At 39.4% G+C, this 23143-nt stretch overlaps 1 protein-coding gene across 1 annotated transcript; it reads right to left on the bottom strand.

Moving 5' to 3' along the window:
* Positions 1-15672: 15672 nt before the first annotated feature.
* On the bottom strand, positions 15673-23143 carry opn8c (opsin 8, group member c). Its single transcript, XM_073493388.1, has 4 exons — positions 22921-23143; positions 19986-20279; positions 18831-19159; positions 15673-16659 (listed from the first exon to the last, which is right to left on the bottom strand). The coding sequence occupies exons 1-4, from the start codon at positions 23021-23023 to the stop codon at positions 16135-16137; spliced, it is 1251 nt and encodes a 416-aa protein (XP_073349489.1). The 5' UTR covers positions 23024-23143; the 3' UTR covers positions 15673-16134.

The raw sequence follows: 23143 nt of genomic DNA on the forward strand, positions 1-23143 counted from the left end.
GAAATTACTTTTTGAAATCGAATTGTTTTCAGTGAATACCGTCGACTCTCATGTGACTCCCCTGAAAGGGAACCACCACGCTCTCTTCTTCTTCTTATCAGAGTGACTGAACGCAAACAGTCCGTGCTCGGAGATTCCCCAACAGTCCGAGTATACGGTCCAAAAATACACTTTATGTTTTCACTTCCTCTTTCACTCTCCCATTCCAACTGTACACATCTATGACATTTTTCAGTAAAAACCTTACTGAAACACCCCTTCAGCATTTTCAGTTGTATTTCCATTATTTGTTTTTGAGTTTCTGTCAGTTAATTCAGTAATTTCCCAGTGGTATTTTTTTGTTCCGTTGACACTGATTTCCTGCACATTTTACTGAAAATAACTGGTAATCACCATATTTTGAGGTATATACTGTATATGAATAACTTCTCACTTCAGTTTAGCAAAGACAATGACATCACTGAAGAGGAACAGGTGTCTCTCCTTGGTCTTCGAGCCCTCGGTGACCTGAACGCACTCATCCAGCAGCAGCTCTCCGTTCTCGCTGGTGAGGCCGAGGACGAATGGACTCTGCTCCACAGAGACCCAGCAGGAAGCCTCCTCCCTGAGTGAGAGGACACACACAAGAGGAGGTAGGTGACAGGGACAACCCACTGTCTGTGACTTAGCAGGCAAGCTACATGTAGCTAGCAGGTAAATATGACACTCTAACGTTAGCCAAAACCGTTTTATTCGTAAGCATAATGACTGAAAGCTGTGGAAAACAGTTAGCCTAGCCTGGTTTTTATTGGATTACTTTAGACTTTGGTTTTTGTACTGAATAAACAAACTAGACATGACAAAAAAAATCTTATGAAGAGTGGTGTAGTTTGTGGATCTAAATCAGTTAGCAGTTAGCAAGTCTGTGAGGCTTTTGAATTGGTTACCACAGGCTTAAGATATTTACACGTTTTGTTCTGCGACATAAAATACATCATTAAATGCCCCTTGATTGAATTATAAATCAAAAATGGCAGTTGCTAACAAGTGGCTAAATGAGACTACACAGCACGGAGACTCATCTACTTACTTATTCGTCTTTACAGGCCGACTTAAGTTACAAACTATTTTAACTCTAATTTGCAACTTGGCATGGATCAGTTTATAGAAAACATGTATAGTAATTGTGTAGTAAGAGGGTTAGTGGTGGTGACACATATTGCATACATTTTGCATATGCACCTTATAAAAGCAGATGACATAAGAACTGAATAGGTATTCGTGGAGCTGCCTCGTAGCTGCCATAAGGGATTCACTGCTAACACAAAAAATGTGTTAGAAAGTTCATAACAGATTCATCACCACACCACATTACTCCAAGACAATTTGTTCCTGGAATTTCATTTTTACAAAAGATGGGAGCGATTATAACTCATTTTAATTCAAAGCAGCGATATCATGAGTGCTGAGCTGTCTACATCAGTGATCACTTATTTAACCTCTTTAGAATAAAGCAGTGTGCTCTCGACCCCTCAGCACATGTGCTACGAGTCTATAATAATCATTTATATACGATAACTATAAAACTCTCATTCGAATAAATGTCCAAGACTCAAAAAGGTTAACCAATTAAGTTTTTTTGTGTAGCTGAACATTGTTGTTTTTCTTCTTTTCTTTCCCATCAATCATGTCATGAACCAACCATATATGTTTTATGACCTGTTGGAGGGGTTTCAGCCATCACAGTGGGATGTCCCCACCATTACCCACAACTCTCAAAACTGCATCTGTGCATTTGACACCTATTGTTTGTCTCATCTTTTTGCAGGTGTGACACTGGAAACTGCTAAACACCAGCAAGAACACCATGCAAGAACTCAAAAGGCAGAAGTTACTGATGTTGTGCTTTAGCAGCTGGATGATCACAGATTCACGAAGAAAGACCCATCACTTGTTTTGTAAAATAAACACTCACTGACTGTAATACGTCTGCAATCCTTTTCAAAATACCACAGAGAGGGTGGAATCATGTTTTAATTTGAGGTAAAATGTCAGATCGGTGTCTAAAGGCATGGATCAATATCATATCAATAACCTCATATGACTTTTATTATCACCATCACAGGGGAAGACACAGGTATTACCCGTCTTAAGCTTGTTTATTTGTTTAGCTGAAATGAACGGGAACGAACTCAGGCAGTTTTCTTTATGAATAGCATTGACTTTAGCTTTCATTTCTTGATTTTACCTCTCATGTCACTTGATATCTAACACAACATATCTAATAATAAAACAAACTGTAGTGTCTCAAAAGGTTCACTGTGCATCAAGTCAACACACAAGTCAAGATATCCACTAGAAGTAAGAGTTGTTTGCTCTGAATGATTATGAAACTAAGTTTGGTCACTGCTCTTCCCACTGACTCTGGGTTCAGGGCAGAAATTCAAATAGTTGTAGCGGAGGTACTTTCCCTCTTAGCCTCATGGCCCACTGAAGATGACACATAAAATCCCGGCAAATCGATCAGTAAGAGAACTACAAAGTCCAACTAAAATGTAAGATTAAATGCAGAAGAACTACTAAGATCTTTCACTTAAGTACAAGTAGCAGAGTAGTAACATGTAAACATTTTACAATCAAATGTATTAAAAGTATAAGCGTCAAAATACACCAAAAGATTACACATTTATCAATACTACGTTGTCATCGATCACAATGATTAAAGAAGTCTTTTGTGTGGTTCTGAATTGAAGCAGTTATGAAAGCTTAAAACACACTATTTACCACTGCCTTCATTCAATTACTACAACCTATAGAAGTAGTTGACCATTTTTAGGAATACGCATATTCACAACATTGCCAAAAGTTAGATGAGAAGATCAATACCACTCTCATATCTGTCTGTTAAACATGAAGCCACCAAGCAGTCAAGAGACAGTTATTGTTAGCTTAGCTTACCAGCTATCCTCACTCTATTCAAATGTAAAAAATTTTAAAAAATGACGAGGGTAAGGGTTAGGGGTTCATATACAAACTTGTCGTTTATACATTTTTTGTTACATTTAGACTTAACTTGGGTAAGCTAACGTTATCCATCTTCTGGCAGTAGCTTCATATCTATAGACAGCTTTGAGAGTGGTGTTGATCTAATCTAACATTCACTAATTATTACTATGATGTATAACATTAATCAATACTATGTTGTGAACAATCAGAAGTGTGGTTTTGAATTTAAGGAGTTTGAAAGCTTATAACACACTATTAACCATTACCATTACAAAAGACATCCATGAGACAGTTATTGTTAGCTTAGCTTACCAGCTATCCTCAGTCTAAGGTCACAAAAAACAAGGGTATGGGTCAGGGCTTCATAATAGCCCCGTAAAACCACAACTTGTCATTTATACGATTTGGTTTTTGTTACATTCGGACACAGCAAGTCTAACCAGTAAGCTAATGTTATCCGTCTCCTGGCTGCGGCTTCATATCTATTGGATTGATATAAGAGTGGTATTGATCTTATCAAATTTTCTATGAGAAAACAGACAAACTTTCAAATCTATCTGTTCTTTCAGTGTAACTACATAGTCTAATTACTATGATATGTAACATTAATACGATGTCGTGAACAATCACAATGTCTGGAATAGGTATGAAGTGGGGTTTTCTCTGCACTATATCCTGGATATGCAATAATCTAATTACAGTAACGTTGTTGAATAATTATATTTAACCTATTACACATAGCTAGTTATGTTCACCATATGTTTGTTTTTTTATAATGAGGTCGTGTCTGCGTCAGTGGCCGTCCTACTGGAGTGAAACTAACGCCCGCGAAGCCCCCGACCTCATGGAAATGCACAATGCGTGTGTGCGTATTGAGAGCTGACTGGTTGGAGGAGGTGTGAGAGTGGGATGCGTCTGACATTTCTTTTGTTTGCTTTGATGGACTCGCCCACTGGATGCTCTGGTGGTCTTTATCTAACTGGGGCCATAAAAGCATTAAAAGGTTAAAGAGTTAAACTGAGACAAGGTGATGCTGAGCCTACACGTTAAGAATTTGAGCAGACAGACTGTAGGTGTGTTATGACGAGCTTTCTAAACCAAAGGATCAGAGCAAATATGTTTGACTGGTGGCAAGAGCCTGATGATTAAATTGCTTTATTCTGTTTTCTATAGATTTTGTTTCCAGAAACACTGTCTTTATGTATCAAAGTTGAATGGAGAAGCAAGCAGAGAAGAATATGGATGGTGGTTAATGGTATGATATTTACCTGTTTTTGTTGAAAACTGAAAATAAATGCAGTTTCAACCTTTCGAGGATTAACTTTTGATGGGGAAAATCCTGACCTTTTACATTTTTATTTATTTGTTGCCCTACAATTACTCATATTTAATGTGTGAGTGTAACAAATTGAAAGCCAGTAAACATACAGACCTTCTAAGTCTTTCAATTGTAACCACACTCCACCCAGTTTGAGAAAACCCCCCCAGATCCCCAGCCAACATGGCGTCAGTGTTCTTGATGGCAGCTACACCCGTGAACCACAGGCTCAAGAAACTAGCATTGTAAATCTGAAAGAAGCGCATGTCTCATAACACATAAGCATGCCTAGCACACAACATTTTCCCAGAGGCAGTGTAGCCATTGCAGCACAGAAAATCTCCGTTTACTCTAATTATATCCCCTAAATCAATAAAAACGTATGCCACACTGCTTTTATGTATAACGTCTGTTACTGAATAAAGATACAGGATCTTGTCTTTCTTATTAGGTGTGTTATTATTTCATAATGTTGAGGGTACTTTCAAAAGACTCTGAAAAGGTTCACTTTTTCATGTTCGAGGAATGAACATGATTACTTGCTAATTAGGTTTTTCCAGAGTTAGAAATAGATGATGAAATAGAAGAAAGATGAATCGCCTGTCGCTCTGTGATTGGGGTTTATTAGGGACTTGTGCTGGTCGCTGTCTCAAAACCCCACTCTGTAAATTCCCCACAGGCACGTCTGTGTTTGTGGCCTGAACAGTGTGAGCTGTGTGACCTGAAAACAACAGGGTGATAGCAAGGTGACATAACAACATGGTTCAACATGTGGAACGGTGGTGGGCGGGAAAACTACTTGATTTTCTTTAGACAGTATGTCAAGTGGCTCCTCTGTGACGAACATGATTTGAGGTATTTTTATGTGCTGCCATCTGTAGGATGGAGGCTGCAGTACAGAGAGTGTGAAAATCGGATATGAGCGGAGTGGATAAGAGTGGATAAGAAGCATCGCAAAAGAAAATAATTCGTCAAAAATGCGTCATAACAGACAAAACCTGCTGTGAACACCTGTTTTATTAGATGACCCACATTTACTGTCTGCGTCAACACCTGCTGCGGGTGTAAAGCTGTCAGGTAATCAGGTCTGCAGTTCAGAAGCAAACCAAAGTGTGGTTACAACTGCATACAAACGGTGAAACAGGCTGCGGGGGGACATTGTTGTTCATGTTACATCACTGATCACTTTCTCAAGTTCAACATTTTTGGTTTCACTAGATAAAATGTTGTTCTTTTTATTAAATGCTTGTTATTTTTCTTCCCTCTCTCTTCTGTTTTGCTGCCTTCACTTCTTCTCTTCATCTCTCGTCATGTTGTTTGTGTGGACTGTTGTGTTGCTTTAGCTGCCGTAACCTGATCATATTCAGCTCAATTTGAATGTAATTCTACGAATAAATTGTTGGATACCGACTTAATTCCATTCTGCAAGTCCATCAATAAACTAATAACTGCTGAAAACCAGAGGCTGATGCTAGTTACACAACACATTCAAAATCTTATGAAGTGTATTTGTCTCATTTCTGGTCAAAATATCTCATTATACTTTATATAGACGCAATCCTTTTACTTATTACAAGCAGTGAACAACTTGCATTCAGTGTTTTTTAATACTTATTTTTGAAGTGGCTTTTTTCCCCTACTTATCTCAAAGCCTATCCAGGAAATATAATGTGCTTCAAGTGAAGATAAAAAAAGCTCATTCAGTAATCGCTCAGTTTTCCACAGCAGACATCTGAAAAAGAATGTGATTGTCCTTGCAGCTGAATAAGAGACATGGTCCTACAGAAAATCGGCATATGTTCAGTAAACATTGCAAAGGATGGCAAAAGATTTAAAACAATGATGTACACACCTGATAGGCGACCATGGCATCCCCAACGCCTTCCCAAAGACCAGTGACGGGGCAGAGCGTCGTCTCTGAGCCAAGTGTCTGAGGTGCTGTAAGAAAACAGAGCTTTAACAATAAAATATTTAATTTATTAATTTTTCTATGTGAGGTCAATATGTTTTACTTTCAGACTGCATACCATGCTGCCATTTCACACTTGCTTTAACACTTAGCACTAGCGGTCGGCTGTCAGGTGTTACATCCTACTGTCTTCAACCCATTTGTTTAACTGGTTGCCTCGACAGTAAGAATGAAACTTTTGTCTCCATGTAAGCCCACAGACTGCATATGTCAGATCAGAAAGTCTGACAGGGAAGTGAAAGTCCAGGATAGAATCATAAAAGCCTTAAAGAATATACTTTTAAAGGTGCAATATGTAAAAATTGTCCACCTGTCAAAGGTCACTCCGAACAAATAGAGGGCACCTAAATAACTGCTCACTTTATCCTTTGCTGTAACTATGTATGGCTGCAACCTCTAGCTGTCATTAGCCAGTTAGCTCTGTTAGCCATGCAGCTAGTAGCCCTAAGCTGACTCTAGTCTCTGCAGACAGGGAGCTCGGAGCAAAGAGGGAATGTTGGTGTTCACACTACGAGTAACGTGACGGGGCTCTGCAGCCTCACATTGAACCGGTGTTAAAATGCCCAACTTTACAGCAAAATTAAACCTTTGCAGCCTGTTAAAAAAAGGTATTCTATAGCGACATTCACCGTTCATGACATGTCAGTTTTTGAAATATTTACCACCTATTGTGAGAGGTTGTGGCCACGTCACTATAAAATGACTTCGGTGGCCACCCTGAACTACCGCAAGGCTCCATTTCCAAGCTTAATGCATCTATGGATTTTCCAGATGACAAAAAGCAAAGCAAAGACTCAGTGAAGTCCTCCATTGATTGATTCTATCAAGAGGGAGAACTACTACTATACTGGTACACAAAACCGTGTCTTTAAGTCATTGCTTTGGTCCTTAGGTCCAAACCAACGCTTTAAAACCTTTCTAGTGCTAGAGTTCATTGACCTGTTGATTGATTTTTTTATTGAATCAGTGAAAGGGCTTCTTCACCCCCAGTGCTACAGTGGAGGTAGCATAGTGTCCTCTTTTAAGCACTTATGAAGACCCTACCTTGTGTTTGTCTGTCTAATGGGAGCAGCTCAACACGAGGTATTTCAATCAAGGAAGAAAAAAAACAACAACAGAACAGATGGTTTGCTGTGATGGGAGATTTTACTGCATTTTGGACAGCAGTCAGCAAAGCACTTACAGAATAATCGGTGTGATCATTCTGAAGCCTGTTCGGGTTTTTTTTTAACAACAAAGACGAGGTAACGTCATAAATGGGCAATAAGGAACGCACAAACAGAACTAAACGCAACTAAATATTCAGTCGCAAAATAACCAACCCGTCTGCAAAAGCCACATTTCCAATTTAAAAATCATTACATAAACGAGACACATTGAGAATATGGACAGAATTTTGAGTGCAATGTAATATTAAATATGCTGTCAGTGGTGCACGACAGTCAAAACTACCGATAATGAGGTCTTAGAAGTCAGAAAACTGTACAAAGAAAGAGCTCCGCGCCTCAACTCACTTCATTTACCGAAACAGATTGGTTGAGAAATTGTTCCTGTTCAATCTGAGGACAGACTCAACACCATCAGCATCAACAGCATCAACACCATCACAGGAAAATGTTTGACTCTCACTGAAGTCACCGGGCCATGACGATAACATATGGACTCCCACTACTGTGGGATTTTGAATCGCTTATGTATGAACGCTCCATATTGACAGCTGATTGCATGTTGCCTAGCAACAGCAAGACCTTCATACTGCAAGAAGAAAAAAAAACGAAGCCATATATCAAATTTAAGAGCTAAACCTTCTGGAGGAATAAACACCCAGAGTCACATCAGATTCTGCTCTGAGCCAGAGCTGGTAGGAGAGCTCAGAGATTATTTTTTCACTTAGAGAACATTATTCTGAGGGGGATATGAATGCCATAATTTATGGCAAACCATTGATAATCATTTGGCTATTTCAGTCTGGGTTATGCTGCTAGCATTGCTAACACCAAACCTTTAAATTTATCTTTTAATTTTCCCAGCAGGAACAGTCCACACACATCAACTCTGTTTTGTTCATTTGGGTGAAAGAAAACAAACAAGATATTCCATCTTTTTGTGGCTGCTCTTTTGCTCTAATTGCTGGACAAACTGAGAAATTGGGCTAAGCAGAATTGAAGACAAAGTAAAAAAAAACCAACACAACAAAACAAACAAAAGCTGGAAGACTTGACAAAGAATCTCTTTCTGGCCTCTGCAGCTAGTTTCCATCCTGGCACACAATGTCCACTGACTCATGATGGACAAGGACACTGAGGACCGGGATGACCGATCAGTTCAGGGTGCATGTACTTCTCCTTGTGAGCCTGAAAAAACTGCTTGGGGGTGTTCCAAGATGGCCTAAAAAGACTTTGATACTCATTTACCGAGCATCAGTGATATCTGTGAGGTGAGGTGCTGGCACAGAGCCCAACACCTTTTCACCCTGGTGCTGTCTGGCAAGTAGTACAGAAGTATTCGCAGTGAACAACCAGATGACAGAGCAGCTTCTTTCCTCAGGCTGTGAGGCTCCTCAATTCAACGCTCACCAACATAAAAAAAAGTTTGGTTTTTGTGACTTGTTATTAGATCATCCATTTATATAATTTTTGTTTTGTGAGTAGCATAAAAGGACTACAGTTAGATGTTAGACTAGTTCCTGTGTTAAACCTTGAACTGCACCAAAACCTTCAAACATAACACGAAATGTAATTAGCTGACTCAGTGCCACTGTTCAACAACTATTTGAATTTCCAGACCCAAATTAATTATTCATCATTGTCAAGGTTAGATGACTCATGTGATGAAAAGGAACTGCAGTTCAAGCTGCATTATTAGATGATAGATCGATGATATAATCATATAATATGTCGTATCCTTTTGATTTTCAAGTATCTTTAATAAACCTCGGATAAAATAATCTTCTAGACCAAACTCATGTTGTGTTGTGTTGTATTTTAAAGCCCCCATTACTCCACTATTCACCCTCTTTTAACTCCATTTTTGGTCTCTACCACCTTCTGAGGGAAAAATATGGCTGTGTAGCAGCTAAATGTTTCACATGTTCACCAGCTGTTTGCAGGCATAAAACTAAAGATGGGACGAGATTGAAATGAAGGGCCGTAGAGCTGATAGGAGCTGCAGAGTCAGGTGATTCTCTGTAGGATTTCAGCTCTCACATTAGAAGGAAAGCTACTGTAATATAAAAATATTGTTTATAGCAGCTTTAATGCAGTGAGATGCAGTTAAAAACTGATTACACCTCAACAAAAATGATATTTAATTTTGAAAAGTTTAATTAACCAACAAGTCCTCATACGTAAACTTGTGAATAGGTCCTTTGTAATTGCACCCTGAACAGGACGATTGTTCGGCAGGCGGTGCAGGTGCTTGCTCATGAGGGAAATGTCATGTCATGAAATAAACTTTGTTGTGAATTATACAAATAAAGATAGATTGCTTGATTGATTGATTTGTCAGAACCTTACAAAGCTGAATTATTCACATGAGATTTCTCTGCTCTGCCAGCTCTACGGTTCAAGTTTGGGTTGTTTAGGCAACTGAAACTACTTAGTTAGGGTGAGGGAAAAATCATGGTCGTTGTTCAGAGAAACAACTGTTCACAGTTTGTGATCACTTTGCATATTTACCCTCAACCCCACTGCCATAGTGAATGTTGGCAATGTACGTTTCGGCAAAATATGTTGAAATGTCACATTTCTTTATGTTAAACGCTGTGCTTATGGACTGGTGAGGTTTAGTCACAAAACCCACTTGGTTAGGGTAAGTAACAGCTCATGTTTTGGCTTAAAATACCTGTTTTGGTGGCCAAAAACATTGCAGAAGATGTCCCAAATGCCCATCAAATATATTTGTTTCGTTTTTTGTCACCAAAAACGAGACTGGAAAATGTCTCCTTAAACATATCCTGTGATTTTGTGGTCTCAGTATACAGACTACATTTATGTGTTGATGATTTGTTTCTGCACTCTGTGAGGCTCAGAGACTTGACATAACACCTTCCATAACCAATAGCTCGGGGCGGACATTTCACACATCAACACCTCTAGAAAGGTTCTCATATGAAGGAATTGAACTGAAATCGATCTGACCCTGGGCCCATTTCCTGTCACCTAATTACCAGTGAATCAGAGAACCGTTTCCTCACTCTGTATGGTGCTTGTTAGTGGTTTCTTTCCTTGTTGATGTTTACTGACCTTTTCTCAACCTTCTTATGTAACTCAGCCTTCAAACCCCTGTCCCTTCCCCACATAGCACTGATGAACAAGGTGCTAGTCTGCTGGTGTCAGATTCATGAGTCTGGAACATTTAAAAAGCAGCATCTCACACTGAATCACACTGTGCAGTCGTACAACAGGATCTTTTTCACCTTTGGATGGGGGATCAATACTCACAGGGCGTAGAGAAGGTGCAGCATCATCATAGCTTCCTCTCCTCATCGCTGCAGGTCCATAATCTGGAGAGTCCATGCTGGTGTCTCCGAGTAAGCCCTCAACCTCCTGCTGTCCGGTGGTGTAGTTTGTGTGTAGTTTTCACTCTGCAAGTGGAGGAGAAGTAGTTAGCGTCCCAGTTTCAGGGTACTGCTGTGAACGAGCAGGGGAGCGGCTGCAGAATGACGCCTACTGTCCTGGCGAACAGCTTCTTCATGCTGGTGCTAATGAGGTTCACAACAATGGAGGCCCGGCTGGCACACAAAGTAGGAGAGGGGGTTTTTGTGCCTGACCTGGACCTGCAGTGCCAGTTTGAGAGGAGCCACCGACGCCCCCCTCACAGCCTGTCCTGTTCCGCTCCAGTGGGGCAGCTTCCTCCCATAATGAGATCGCCGTGCGGCCCATCAGGGCCTGCCGCCTCGTCCTCATTTTCAGGGTAACGAGGGTGAGATGCCGTGACAGGCAGTGCCTCTGAAAAACAGGGTCTCTGAGGTATTCTCCCCATCCCCCCGGACAAACATGAATAGTTGCACACCCACACAAATGTACTTTTACAGTTTAGTTTTTAAGACTGTTACAGTATGCTTTTATTCTATTAGGATTAGGATCGATTAGGAAAACACACTTTTTGTTTGAAAACAACAGAGATGAATGCAATTCACATTTTAAACTGATGTTAGATAAGTGAAGAAAATGCATCATAATGTAATCTGTCATCATCCTGAGACACAAAACTTCCTTTTATTTCGGAAACGGACACAGAACTAAAGAGAAAAGGGAAGGTGTGACATTTTATTTCCATCTCTCCCTCAAAGATCTGCACTCCACATTTATTCACAGAAATACTTTTGTCCTATGTCATAACTCTGGTGAGTCACTACTGACAACAAACTTTATACATAATCACCGGGGTGATTGGTGTCTGCATTGTTGTTGTGCATTATGTCTTTTTTTCTCAAAGTCAAAAAACAAACTTCTTTTGCTCAGGTTTACATCTGTGGGAAATTCAGTCTCACTTTCACCTAACCTGCAAATATTTGGCCTAAACACAGCAACTCCAGTGATAACTTGTCAGCGGGGGACATTCAAACAAACAAACAGCACTTTTGGCCCTTTTGTTGCTAGCGTTTACAGTTGGCCTCGGTCCTGGAGGAATCCATTTAGCACCGTTTAGAAAGAGCTTTTCCATCCAGTTGTCAAAAACTCAGCGTGAAGTCAATTCTGAGCAGGTTGTTTATCAGCTGACCGGTGGAGTGGCAGCGATGGCGACATTTATTCTACGGGGGTGTTCAATTATTATCACCACTGCAATTTATGCCATTTCAGATTTGTTTTATTTAATGAATCTATTTTTGACACACATTTCCATTTTCCAAGTATGCATACAGCTTATACATAGTTGTGTTTGTGTTTTTTCACTGGCACTGAAGAGTAATTACGCTGCCGCAGACTGACATGCCTCTTTGTGTAGCTTCCCCATGCATAGATGCAGCTTCTTCCTTTCAAACACCAGCCAGAGCCCCCCGCTGCCTTTGATAGCTTATTACTGTTATGTTTTTGCTTTTTACAGCATTTTATAACTTTTGTCGAGTGTTTGTCAACATGGTAAAATTCCTGATGAAACCGTGTTGCTGATATGGACGGTGGAGGAAGCTTTGTGGCTTTGCTCATCAATACAGCCTATTGTCAAGAGATTACATAATCTGCAGCACATACACAAAGACTCAGTAAACTGCCCAGTCTGACACAGTGTCTATAAACAGGGCTTCAGTCTTGTGCTTTGGTCTCCTCAAATCGAAATGTCACTCTCTATTCATTCGTGTTTGGTTTCTCAATCTGTTTACTCTGCCTGTGTGTGTGTGTGTGTGTGTGTGTGTGTGTGTGTGTGTGTGTGTGTGTGTGTGTGTGTGTGTGTGTGTGTGTGTGGAAGTATTTATGATTTGTGGATGTCAACCCCTGGGAAAATACTCTGGAGGACTGCACACACACTTTTAAGACGAAAACCCCAGAGAAGCCTGATAAACAGGCCTGCAAATTGATCATATGTGATGAAAAGCAGTTTTAAAATCAGCTGCTTGTGATGGTGATCACATTTCACAAGCTTTATTTAACCCTGCAGTAATCAGGGTCACTCATCGGCAGCGGTAAATACAATATTGACATACTGCATCATCACCTTTTACAATTGTCATTGTCTTTATCATACATTTAGGTCTACATCAAACCTGATGGAAATATCTGTCTGACAACTGAAAACATGGCTGAAGTGACTTCTAGACGTGCTGTTACGCCTGGTGGAATGAATCCAGCTGTCTACATGACAGCTTGTGTTTTACTTGAGATACTGTATATATACGCAGCATTATCCAGATATTTGAGTCTGAAAACATGTTGATATACCAGCTTGAAATGATATAAATCATCAAGAGTACAGGACAGTTCTCACTCTTCAGTCAGCATTTCCTCTGCTCACAGAAACACACTCTATAAAGCCTCTAATTGCCACAATTGAGTACAAAGAGTTCTTGAAACAATCTGTCTCTCATTAACACGCATGAAGCTGTTAAATCACTCAGACTGAACATTGAGAGGCATTAAGAAATCAGATGAAGCTGATTCTGTTCTGTGGGGGAATTTTACTTTAACTTTACATTTTTCACCAGAGAATGAGACCGTACAGTTTCTGTACATCGTAGAAACACATTGTTAATATCATTGAGGCCCAATATAAGAGGAGACATCTGAGTGGTTGAAAAATAAAGTTTTGTCATGCTTCTCCATTAGAACACAAAAACACTACAAAGATAAAGTCACAGCTTAACTTTCTGTCAATGTCCGAGAGTTAAAAAAAAAGGCGGGGTCAGCTCACATCAATATTTGTAATTAGAGGTCAAATAAATATTCAAATACAAATTAGATTTACAGCTGTTTTTTGTTTCAGATTCATGAAAAAGAAACAAATCACAGATACAAAGAAACATTCAAATATCATGAAAATGAGGGTAAATGAGTTCCGATTAAAATCAAAACAGTGGGAAGAACGTTATATGTCTATGTTTGTTAATACAGCATATTGTCATCATAGCCAATTTTTGGGGACTGAACAACAGAACAACCACAGAGCGTACAAAGTATTACAGGTACTATAAAAACATGGAGTTCAACCGGTACAAACAGCTCACACACGCAGAAACACACTGAGCCAGCACAAATAATGGCATTAAAGCTTTCAGCTGGATGTGTTTGGTTTTTTTTTTTACAGCATATTACTGGGAAACAGCAGATGTTCCAGGTCAATTTGCTGCATGTCGAAAAGGCAAGCGCAGGCAAAAATTATGATAATGATAAAGAGGAAAAACCAGTGAGTGAAAATGAGTTCACAGAACATGAATGACAGTATTAAGTATGTTACACTCTCACAGTGATGATCTCTTACAAAGAGATACATAGAGAGATACAGATTGTTTAAAAGTCATATTGATAAAATTTTTATGTAGACAAATCTTATTTTTCCAGAAGAGTTTGTAGGAAGGTGCAGAATAAAAGTAAAGTCTTTTTCTTAAAAACATTATTAAGATTGTGAATTAATAATTTAATAATGTTTATCAGGTCCAAAATGTTTGTTTTGTTTATCTCTGTGTAAGAATTCTGATTGTCAGCCAATAGTATAATGGCATCAATATCACATGGTCTCATGAACAGTCTTGTTTGTGGCAAAAAATGGGAAAATTGCTAAATTTCTACAATATGCGCCCACCATAACATTAGCTAGCTAGCACTAACAATGTTATCATTGGCTAGTGTTAATGACATTAGCGTTAGTGACATTACCATTAACCACACTAGCAACATTAGCATTAGCGATGTTGGTGTTAGTGAGTGTTAGTGACATTATCATTAGCTAGCTAGGGTTAGCAATGTTAGGGACAACAAACTTGAGGGGGCAGATGACTTGAACAACAGCATGTTGTGACATGAAAACAATGGTGGAGGGAGGTCGAATGCCCATTTAGTGGCTGAATGTTATCATTAACACCTTTAATTTAACAATGTAAAGTAGAATTTTAGAAATCATCTCATTAAAAACTGATCTCAGTTGTCATTCTTGTTAATTGATTAATACACAATAATTTGCTAAAAGAAAATACAAGTACAGCATGAATACTTAAAATACCATACAGCATCACATTATCAAGACAATTGTATGATGACAGAGTTGGTTGTGTGAGCTTTACTATGATGTGCATTGATAATAAGACTACAAACCCAGTAGATCTAAGTTTAATTACACTGAAATACAGTCTTTGGCAGATGTGAGGCATTCACATTGTTTGGTGTTCAGGCACTTCTGTATTATTTAGTGCCGGATATGTTGGAGCTCAAGGAATAATCAGTTCCAGTTGTAAGTATGACTTATCAGAAATGACAATGCAAGAAAGCAGCAGTTTTGCAGTTGGTTTGTAAAACAAAAAGCCAGCCGCGGCGCTGGTACAGTGGAGTGTGAGCTGTAGTTTCCCCCTTGAACGCACCGACCTCTTCGGTTGTAATAGCTGCAGAGTCTCTGGGCTAGACAGAACGGACAGGCTGAGTGTCCACAGGAGGGACCAGCGTCAGCCTGGCAACAGCCTGTCTGCTCAGCCCAGATACTCTGGTAGTAAAGACCGGCTCCAGAGGATGAGCAACAGCAAGAGGAGCAGCAGCAAACCGTGAAGAGGACCAAAGAGGTCGGTGTGTTTACCAGGGAGACTACATACTACAGCTCATAAACCACCATATAAGAACCACAAAAAACAGACATAACCAGAGCTACTGTTTGAGTTAACAGCTTGAGTCAAACATAAAGAACATAGCCAACCATAGACAGAGTAGGGTGGGTCCTGCAAGAAAAGCAGTGGGATCCAGATACAGATAATGTACTTTTTATTATGTATTATAAACACACACAAAAAAAACACATAACACAACGAATTACATGATCTTTCTGTGGCTCCTGTTACTTGTAGAACAAGTAGATAATTTCAGTATATGCAACCACATTATGAGACAAAGATCATATTTGTATGCAACTGGTGATAAAAAAAGTAAGTTTTCATGTCAGATGTTGTGTGCAAAATTGATGTGCAGTTGTATCTGTTTGCATGTATAGCACTGAATATAACACGGTAATGACCAAGGACAAGCCTTGCTATTCAGCTACTATTTATTACTCATGAGCATATAGTGTAACAGTGTGGGCTGCTAAGGTAGCTCACTGGGAGCTGGATGTTAAACTCTGCTGCTCAAGAGATGCATCCAAACCAGATAGAAACTCTTATTTACAAGCTCATTTATTTACAAAAAAAAATCCTAGATCTGACTTGTCTCAGTACAGTGATAGACAGAGTTCATATAGAGACCGGTAGGGAGTCTTTGGCAGGTTTAGTGTCCAAGAGTGAGGGGAGGTTCTTTGAGGTGGACCCCCAACAGGTGTACACCGGCCTGCTGCAGACACATTTGCTGCTGATGTGCGTTGCTTTGTCTTTGCTCTTGCTCTTGCTCTTGCTCTTGCTGTGAGTTCTGTCCTGAGACAAACTAAAGTTCTTCTTTTGGACGCAGGCTCTTTCCTGGAGCTGAATGTGGATGGGATGGGATGGGACTTGGTGGCCTGTGGCGATGTGGACACCCACTCGATTTCCCCCCAGCTTGGGCCAGACAGAGAGGAGCAGGCAGCGAAGCTCCCTCTGAAAAGTCTTGTTAAAGTAGAAGTAGATGAAGGGGTTGTAGATGTGGGAGCTTTTGGCGAAGAGGGCCGGGAACACAAAGCCCTCAGGAGCCATGTAGTGGTTTTCCTTGTGGAAAATGAAGAGGAAGGACACAACAGCGTACGGGGCCCAGGCAATCACAAAACCCAGGCTGATGCAGAAAAACATCTGTAAGAGGAAGTAACAGATTACTGCGCTGGAAACAAACTTAAGCAGCAACTCATGACTAATTTCTTATGAGGTACATTTGTAACAGAGCATGTTTCCTTGGAGACTCGTTTTTAGAAAAACAAATGTGGAAATGCAGTCTAAATATATCAATTTATTTGTAATTTTCCTGGCAGTAATCCCTTATAGTGACGTGAGTAATGATTGTCATCACAGAGTAATGACAGCATCCGTCAAATCAAATCTTAAAATGACTTGTTGATTTTCACTTACAAAGCAGGAAATGTCTAAATAGTCTTGAGCAGAATCTTTAGCTGTGTCTGACCTAGTCACCAATCAATCAATAAATCATCCTCAATTGTGGTTTGTTTGGACTATAACTGGAGCTGCAACGATTAATTGATTAGACTACTGAAAGAAATGTAATCACCAACTGTTTTGATGAATTGTTTGAGGCATTTTTCAAGCACTAAAGCACTAAGCACTAAAAATCTTGCTAGTTGTAGCTTCAAATATGAATATATTGTTATCGGTACTGGCCTTTGTGTCCTTTGTCTCCCAAATTATAGCTTTGTTAGCTAGCGAAAAGGATATATTCAAGGTTTGTAAGTCTTGTTGGAAGCACCTTATAATAAGCATCATTAATAAATTATAAATATATTGTTAATTAAAATGTAGTTATTCATTACTTCACTGTTAAAAACTTTATAATCAATAATCACTTAATAAGTGGTGTATAAAGTATGTAACTGTTTTTTAATAGTAAAATATATTAATTAAAACGATTAGCTATTAATTTAAAGTTACGATACTGTCTTATGTAAAGGGTCGTACAACTAAACAAGACATTAAATTGTGATGTCACCTCATGAATCTCTGTCTGATGAACATGATACTTGTGATCCATGTGAGCTTTGTGTAGAATCATTGTACAAAGGCAAAGGACCTTTTCCTCGAAAACTCAGACAAAAGAAAGCAGTCTGCAGACGTGATCCTCGACAAGCCACACAACACAATTAATGTACAGATGGACAGAAAATCTGTCTCAATACGTGACTGAAAATAAACAAAAGACAAATGCAGATGTTTCTATACCGGTGATGAAAATATCAGTGCACCAGAAGAAAATAGGAAAACAATGGAAAAGCCCCACGAGCCTGTCGCTGTAGTATCCATGATTTCACTCATTTAGTGCATTTTCTCCTGATTTTTTCACCTCTGCCTCTTCGCCACTGCCATTTGTAACTTTTTATCAGATATATGCTTGATTAGAAGAAACTATATAGTGAGAGTGGTGTGACAATGATAAGGAAAAACTGTTTTATCATTACAATAGATGTATATCCACAGTCTGGAGACCTCTAGTTCCCTTTTTGAATGACCAATACGGAGTACCACCTACAAACAAGTTGGCTGTCTGCTGTGGTCTTTGCGATGTGTTCAAGTGCGGCTTTTTGGCCGAGATACAGGCAACAGACATGGATTGCGAACCATGTCTGTTGACCAACGATCTGGACTTTGGGGTCCTCAGGTCCCTGATGTGAAAGCACCCTTAAATTCAGGTTCAGTTGCTGTGGTAATATAAAACTCTCTAGCTGGCAGGTTTTCTTCATCAGTTTCCATCAGACTCATTCCCTCCTGCTGAGTCTGAAGGAGCTGATAGTCACATGGTTTAACATGTTAAATTGCACAAGTTTCTTCAGAAACATCAAAATCCCAGTAATATATTTGTTCCTTACCCAAGGACTTTTTCTACATGATCAATCTGTTTGTTCATTCAGTTTATTCAGTCATGAAAACGAAGAGATGGTTTATTTAGTTTGTTTAGGCATAAATGAAGATCTTTCTCTTCCGATTAAAATTTCTTCCCCAAAACTACATAGTACTTCTTTAAAGGAAGCTGTCAGGAAGTGAACTAGTCCCCCTGCACTGAAACATTCACCGTACATTACTGTAGTAATCACTGTTTCCATAGAGATTATGTGAAACTCAAAATGAAACTCTTTACTGAGGTAATAAATGAAATAGGAAGTATGGATTTTTTCATAGGCTTCGGTCGATCTGACTTGTTTTTGCAACCACTGGAGTCGCCCCCTGCTGGTCATTAGAAAGGAGGCAGTTTTAGGGCACAAAACCACACAACTTATTGTTTTTAAACTTAGCTTGCTCACTATGGAGAGACGTTTCTCGGCGTATCGCAGGTTGTTGCGGATGCCTCTTGCGGACAGCGAATCTGAGAAGCGGGACACCTTGTAGATGATCTGACACTGAGACACCACGATGAAGATGACAGGAACCAGCGTGAAGCAGGTGAAGGAGCAGATGACGTAAAAGGCATCCTTGGCTGAGGTGTGATAACCCCTCCAGGCGATGGTGCACGACAGTCCATACGGCTCGGGGACGTACTCGCCCCAGCCGAACAGAGGGAAGCTGGACCACACGGCAGCCACGAGCCAGACGGTACATGCTATCCGCATGTTGGCTCCTTCCAGCCACACAGCTGTAAAGAAGAACAAGACCTGTTGGTGAACTTAATGTGTTTGTGCAGAGTTACATTCATGTCTCAGCTGCCTTGGTTCTTTAAGGAACATTTCAGCTAGTTTTCTTGCTCACATCCTTGATGAGAGTAAGATGAAAGGACTGGCATCACTGTAGAGGAAATAGGAAGTTATAGCCAGATCAATAGGCTTTGACCCAAGACTGAGAATAGCTTGTTTTTATTCACGTGATTCCAATCAGTGAAAAGTGAAAAGCAGAATGGACAAGATGGAGGTACACAAATTAGTTATCACTGATGCGTATTGTTGTACAGTTGCAAGGGTACAAACCAGCCGCAAATAATATTTTCTAATGCAAGAATGGAAACATGATATATTTTTGGTATTGCAATTGCACTGTAATGTGAGCATCTGTTAATAAAAACAAGTCTTTGCAAAAAAGAAACCAAATCACACAACATGCCAATTTCTACATAATGTTGTCCAAAAAAACAAAGGGTTGTTTTTTTAAAATGTCATTCAAACATAATAATATAATATAATATAATATAATATAATATAATATAATATAATATAATATAATATAACATAATATAATATAATATAATATAATACAATATAATATAATATAATATAATATAATATAAAATAATATAGTATGTCACTTTTTGCTTTAGTTCTAGCACACCTTACGTCCCACAGGCCCACCTAAATCAATATTTCTGGCAATGCTACTGCTACAAACTCCAGTAAAGAAAAAAACATCACTGTAACTTCTACATTACAAAGTTAGTTTAAAGTAAGTTCTTGAACAACAGCCGCCCTCACCGTAAACCAAGCTGTAGCACGTCTTCAGGTAGCGGATGATGCTGATGGCCGTGATGGTAAACATGCCGCACAGGCCGAAGATGTAGCAGCCAAGGCCGTAGTAAACGCACGTGATGTTTTCTCCCAGCCATGCGTGGTGAAAGGAGGAGAGGATGGAGAGTGGGTAGAAGCAGATGCAGCAGAGGAAGTCGACCAAGGCCAGGTTTACACACAGCAGCTCAGAGCCCACCATCTTCTTCCTCCTGCGATAACAAATCACCAGAACCAGCCCATTGCCCAGAATGGAGAGCAGAACTAGACGACGGGACAGGAGACAAGAGGAAAACAGCATTTATGTTTCATAATGATTTCCTCTGATGAGCCCACAGAGAAGAATGAGTTCCCCTTACCTCGATGCTAAGATTTTAGCGTCTCTCAGCTAATTGTTTTGGTTTTACAGCCTGCAGTATGTTGTCCTATGCTGTATATAAGTATTGGACAACATTCATCAGGTGACCAGAGAGACGGCTCCAAACGTATGAAAATGTTGCTCAATATCTGGATGTGTAAACTGGATATTGTTTAATCGCCATGACAACTTAACAGCTGATTCTATGTCAGTATTCACAGCTTGTTTCTGCTGCCGCCAAGTGGCCATAAAATCAGGTTTAAGCTCCAGGAAGAAATGTACTCCTGTGTTACCTGCTGTCGTATTAAATCTTTAGAATCAGTTTCCAGATTACAAACTTAAAGGGGCACTACGTAGTTTTGGAGAAGAAATTCTAACTGAGAATTTCTGTACTTACAATATAAATGAGGTGATAATATAAACTCATTAATATTATTTTTCCAAAAATGAATAAACAAGCTGCTCTCAGAGGAAAATAAGGTCCCCTGAACACTGTTTGAAAACATTTCAAAAAGCAACCCCAGTGTAAATGACACCTATGTTTGTTGGGGACTATTTTCAGATGCGGACCAATACACACTTGTTGCTCTAGTGAGTATTTCTGGCAGCATGATGGTATGAGTGGGACTGACTCAAAAAAAAACTACAGTGCCCATGTTTAGCGTAATATGGAAACCTGTCACCCCTCACTGATGTGTTTTTAATAGTTTTTGGACATCAGTGGAGACCTGTGGCACAGACGAATATGATATATCCGGCTATGTCTACAAACAACAGTGTTTTTAGCGTATGAATTCATTGTGAGCTTTGTCTTTCCATGTTGATTTGTTGACTGTACCTAGACCAACACACAAGATTTACATTAAATCAGCAAGAGCCCGACCAATAATCGATTCTTGGGGTTGATATCAGGGAGTAAAAACTTACATTTATCTGCAAATATACACATTTTTTGCAATTATCCCTTAAATATGATTTTCAAACACTTGTAGCAAAGATATGTAACATATATATTTCACTCTTTAATAATAAACTTCACTAGGATTTTTTACCCCAAGCATCTTTTTCTGCATCATAATCTCTGAAAATAAGGTTTTCATATAGCCATGTATCAGACAACATATACAGATACATCTGTGTATACTGGCCAAACGATACATCAGTCGGGCTCTGAAATCAGGAAAAGAATTATGCTAATTCATGAGTGTTTCAATCCAACACTGTAAACAGAATATCATGATAATGCAATTAAAGAGCTCTCATCAAAGCTCATGGACGAATGAAAACAATGTAGAAAACAGGCTGGTATTAAGTCTCCTCGTCGCTCCACAGATCTGATGTTTGTGTCTGCTGCTATTTTCGTCGCTGCTATTGGACTGCTTCATTTATTGTACCTCATCATTTATTCACTACGGCTGTTTCCTTTTTCACTTTGTCACATTTTACTTTCATATAAATCAACTTTAATCTAAAATCAGGCGGATGGGAACAAACTTAGTAAAAAATATATTATATCCTTTAAGGGTGAGAAAACTCAAAACTACAAAAAGACATATTTGCTGTTAGAGATTCCTCCTCAGAGTATGTGAAGAAGTCAGAGAATGAAGAGGCAGCAGACACAATCACTGTGATACTGAACACATTCAGGCTACTCAGGTGCCACAGCTGCAACACAGGCACTCACTGCTCAGTCTAATCACTCCAGCAAGTATAATCAGCCTAATGACTAATTAGTGCATATTAATAAACCTTCATTAAGCTGTTGGATTGGCAGGCATGCAGCAGGAAGCACGTGCCACACGGACATTTTACTGCTATTTTCTCACGAAGGACTCACCTGTGTGTGTTTTTATGCAAATCAAGATCCGACCATATCCGTTATTAAACTGGAGGCACGTGCTTTCTGCTCAGTCCGACTTTTCTGAAACTAAGCGGTCAAATCCACCACTGACTCCGCATGAAATCTGTTTTTGTGTCAGCAAACGAGCAGAATTTCTTTATTTTCTCTGAGGAGAACAGTTCAGATTGCTTCAACATTAAAGGTGCACTATGTAGTTTTTTAATCAGGAGAGAAAGATTTTCATTGACTGAATGAAAAACTTAATAAACTGAATAAACAAACTTTCTCCATCACTTTTAAGTTTGTAATCTGGGAACAGATTCTACAAATAAACTCTATTTGTTTTCATGACTGAATAAACAAGCTGACCTTAAAGAACAACACAGTTTCATACTGTTTTACTCTGTTTACATGTGGCGGACCCTGCCACCTTTTAGCTTCAAACAGTGTTCTGGGGACCTTATTTTCCTCTGAGAACAGCTTGTTTTTTCAGTTATAGAAAAAATACATATTTCTGAGTTTGCATCATTACCTCATTAATGTTGTTAATATTAAAATTCAGAGTTTGAAAACTACACAGTGCCCCTTTAGAGTGTGTTTTGCAACATGCAGGAGAGTGTTTATGTTTAGTTTGAGCTTCTATCTAATATCTCCTAGCTGGTCAAGGACAGGCTTTAAAATGTTTCCAGGTAGAGATGTTCACATACCGACAGAGAGGATGGTCAGCCCCACACATATGTCAGCAGCTGGGCTCAGTTTGGAGGTGAACACAGAGATGGTCCGGTTGTCATCAGAGGAGTTCAGAGGCATTGGTTGGAGCTGTTTCTGGTCCTGCTGCTATAATCCTTGACTGGTCTCATACAGACAGCTGTGAGCGCCGAGCCTCTCTTTTATGCAGGCAGATGAGTATGTGTCACCATAGTAACTTAA

This window comes from Pagrus major, chromosome 22 (assembly GCF_040436345.1).
Source record: "Pagrus major chromosome 22, Pma_NU_1.0".
In the NCBI taxonomy this organism is placed as follows: Eukaryota; Metazoa; Chordata; class Actinopteri; order Spariformes; family Sparidae; genus Pagrus; species Pagrus major.

What these genes read in the sequence shown, in the direction of transcription:
- opn8c (XM_073493388.1), bottom strand. Translation starts at nt 23,023, where the DNA reads ATGCCTCTGAACTCCTCTGATGACAACCGGACCATCTCTGTGTTCACC. An exon ending in GCTGACCATCCTCTCTGTCG is followed by an intron (nt 20,280 to 22,920) that starts GTATGTGAACAT and finishes CCCGTCGTCTAG; the next exon opens with TTCTGCTCTCCATTCTGGGC. An exon ending in CCGAGAAACGTCTCTCCATA is followed by an intron (nt 16,660 to 18,830) that starts GTGAGCAAGCTA and finishes TTCCTCTTACAG; the next exon opens with ATGTTTTTCTGCATCAGCCT.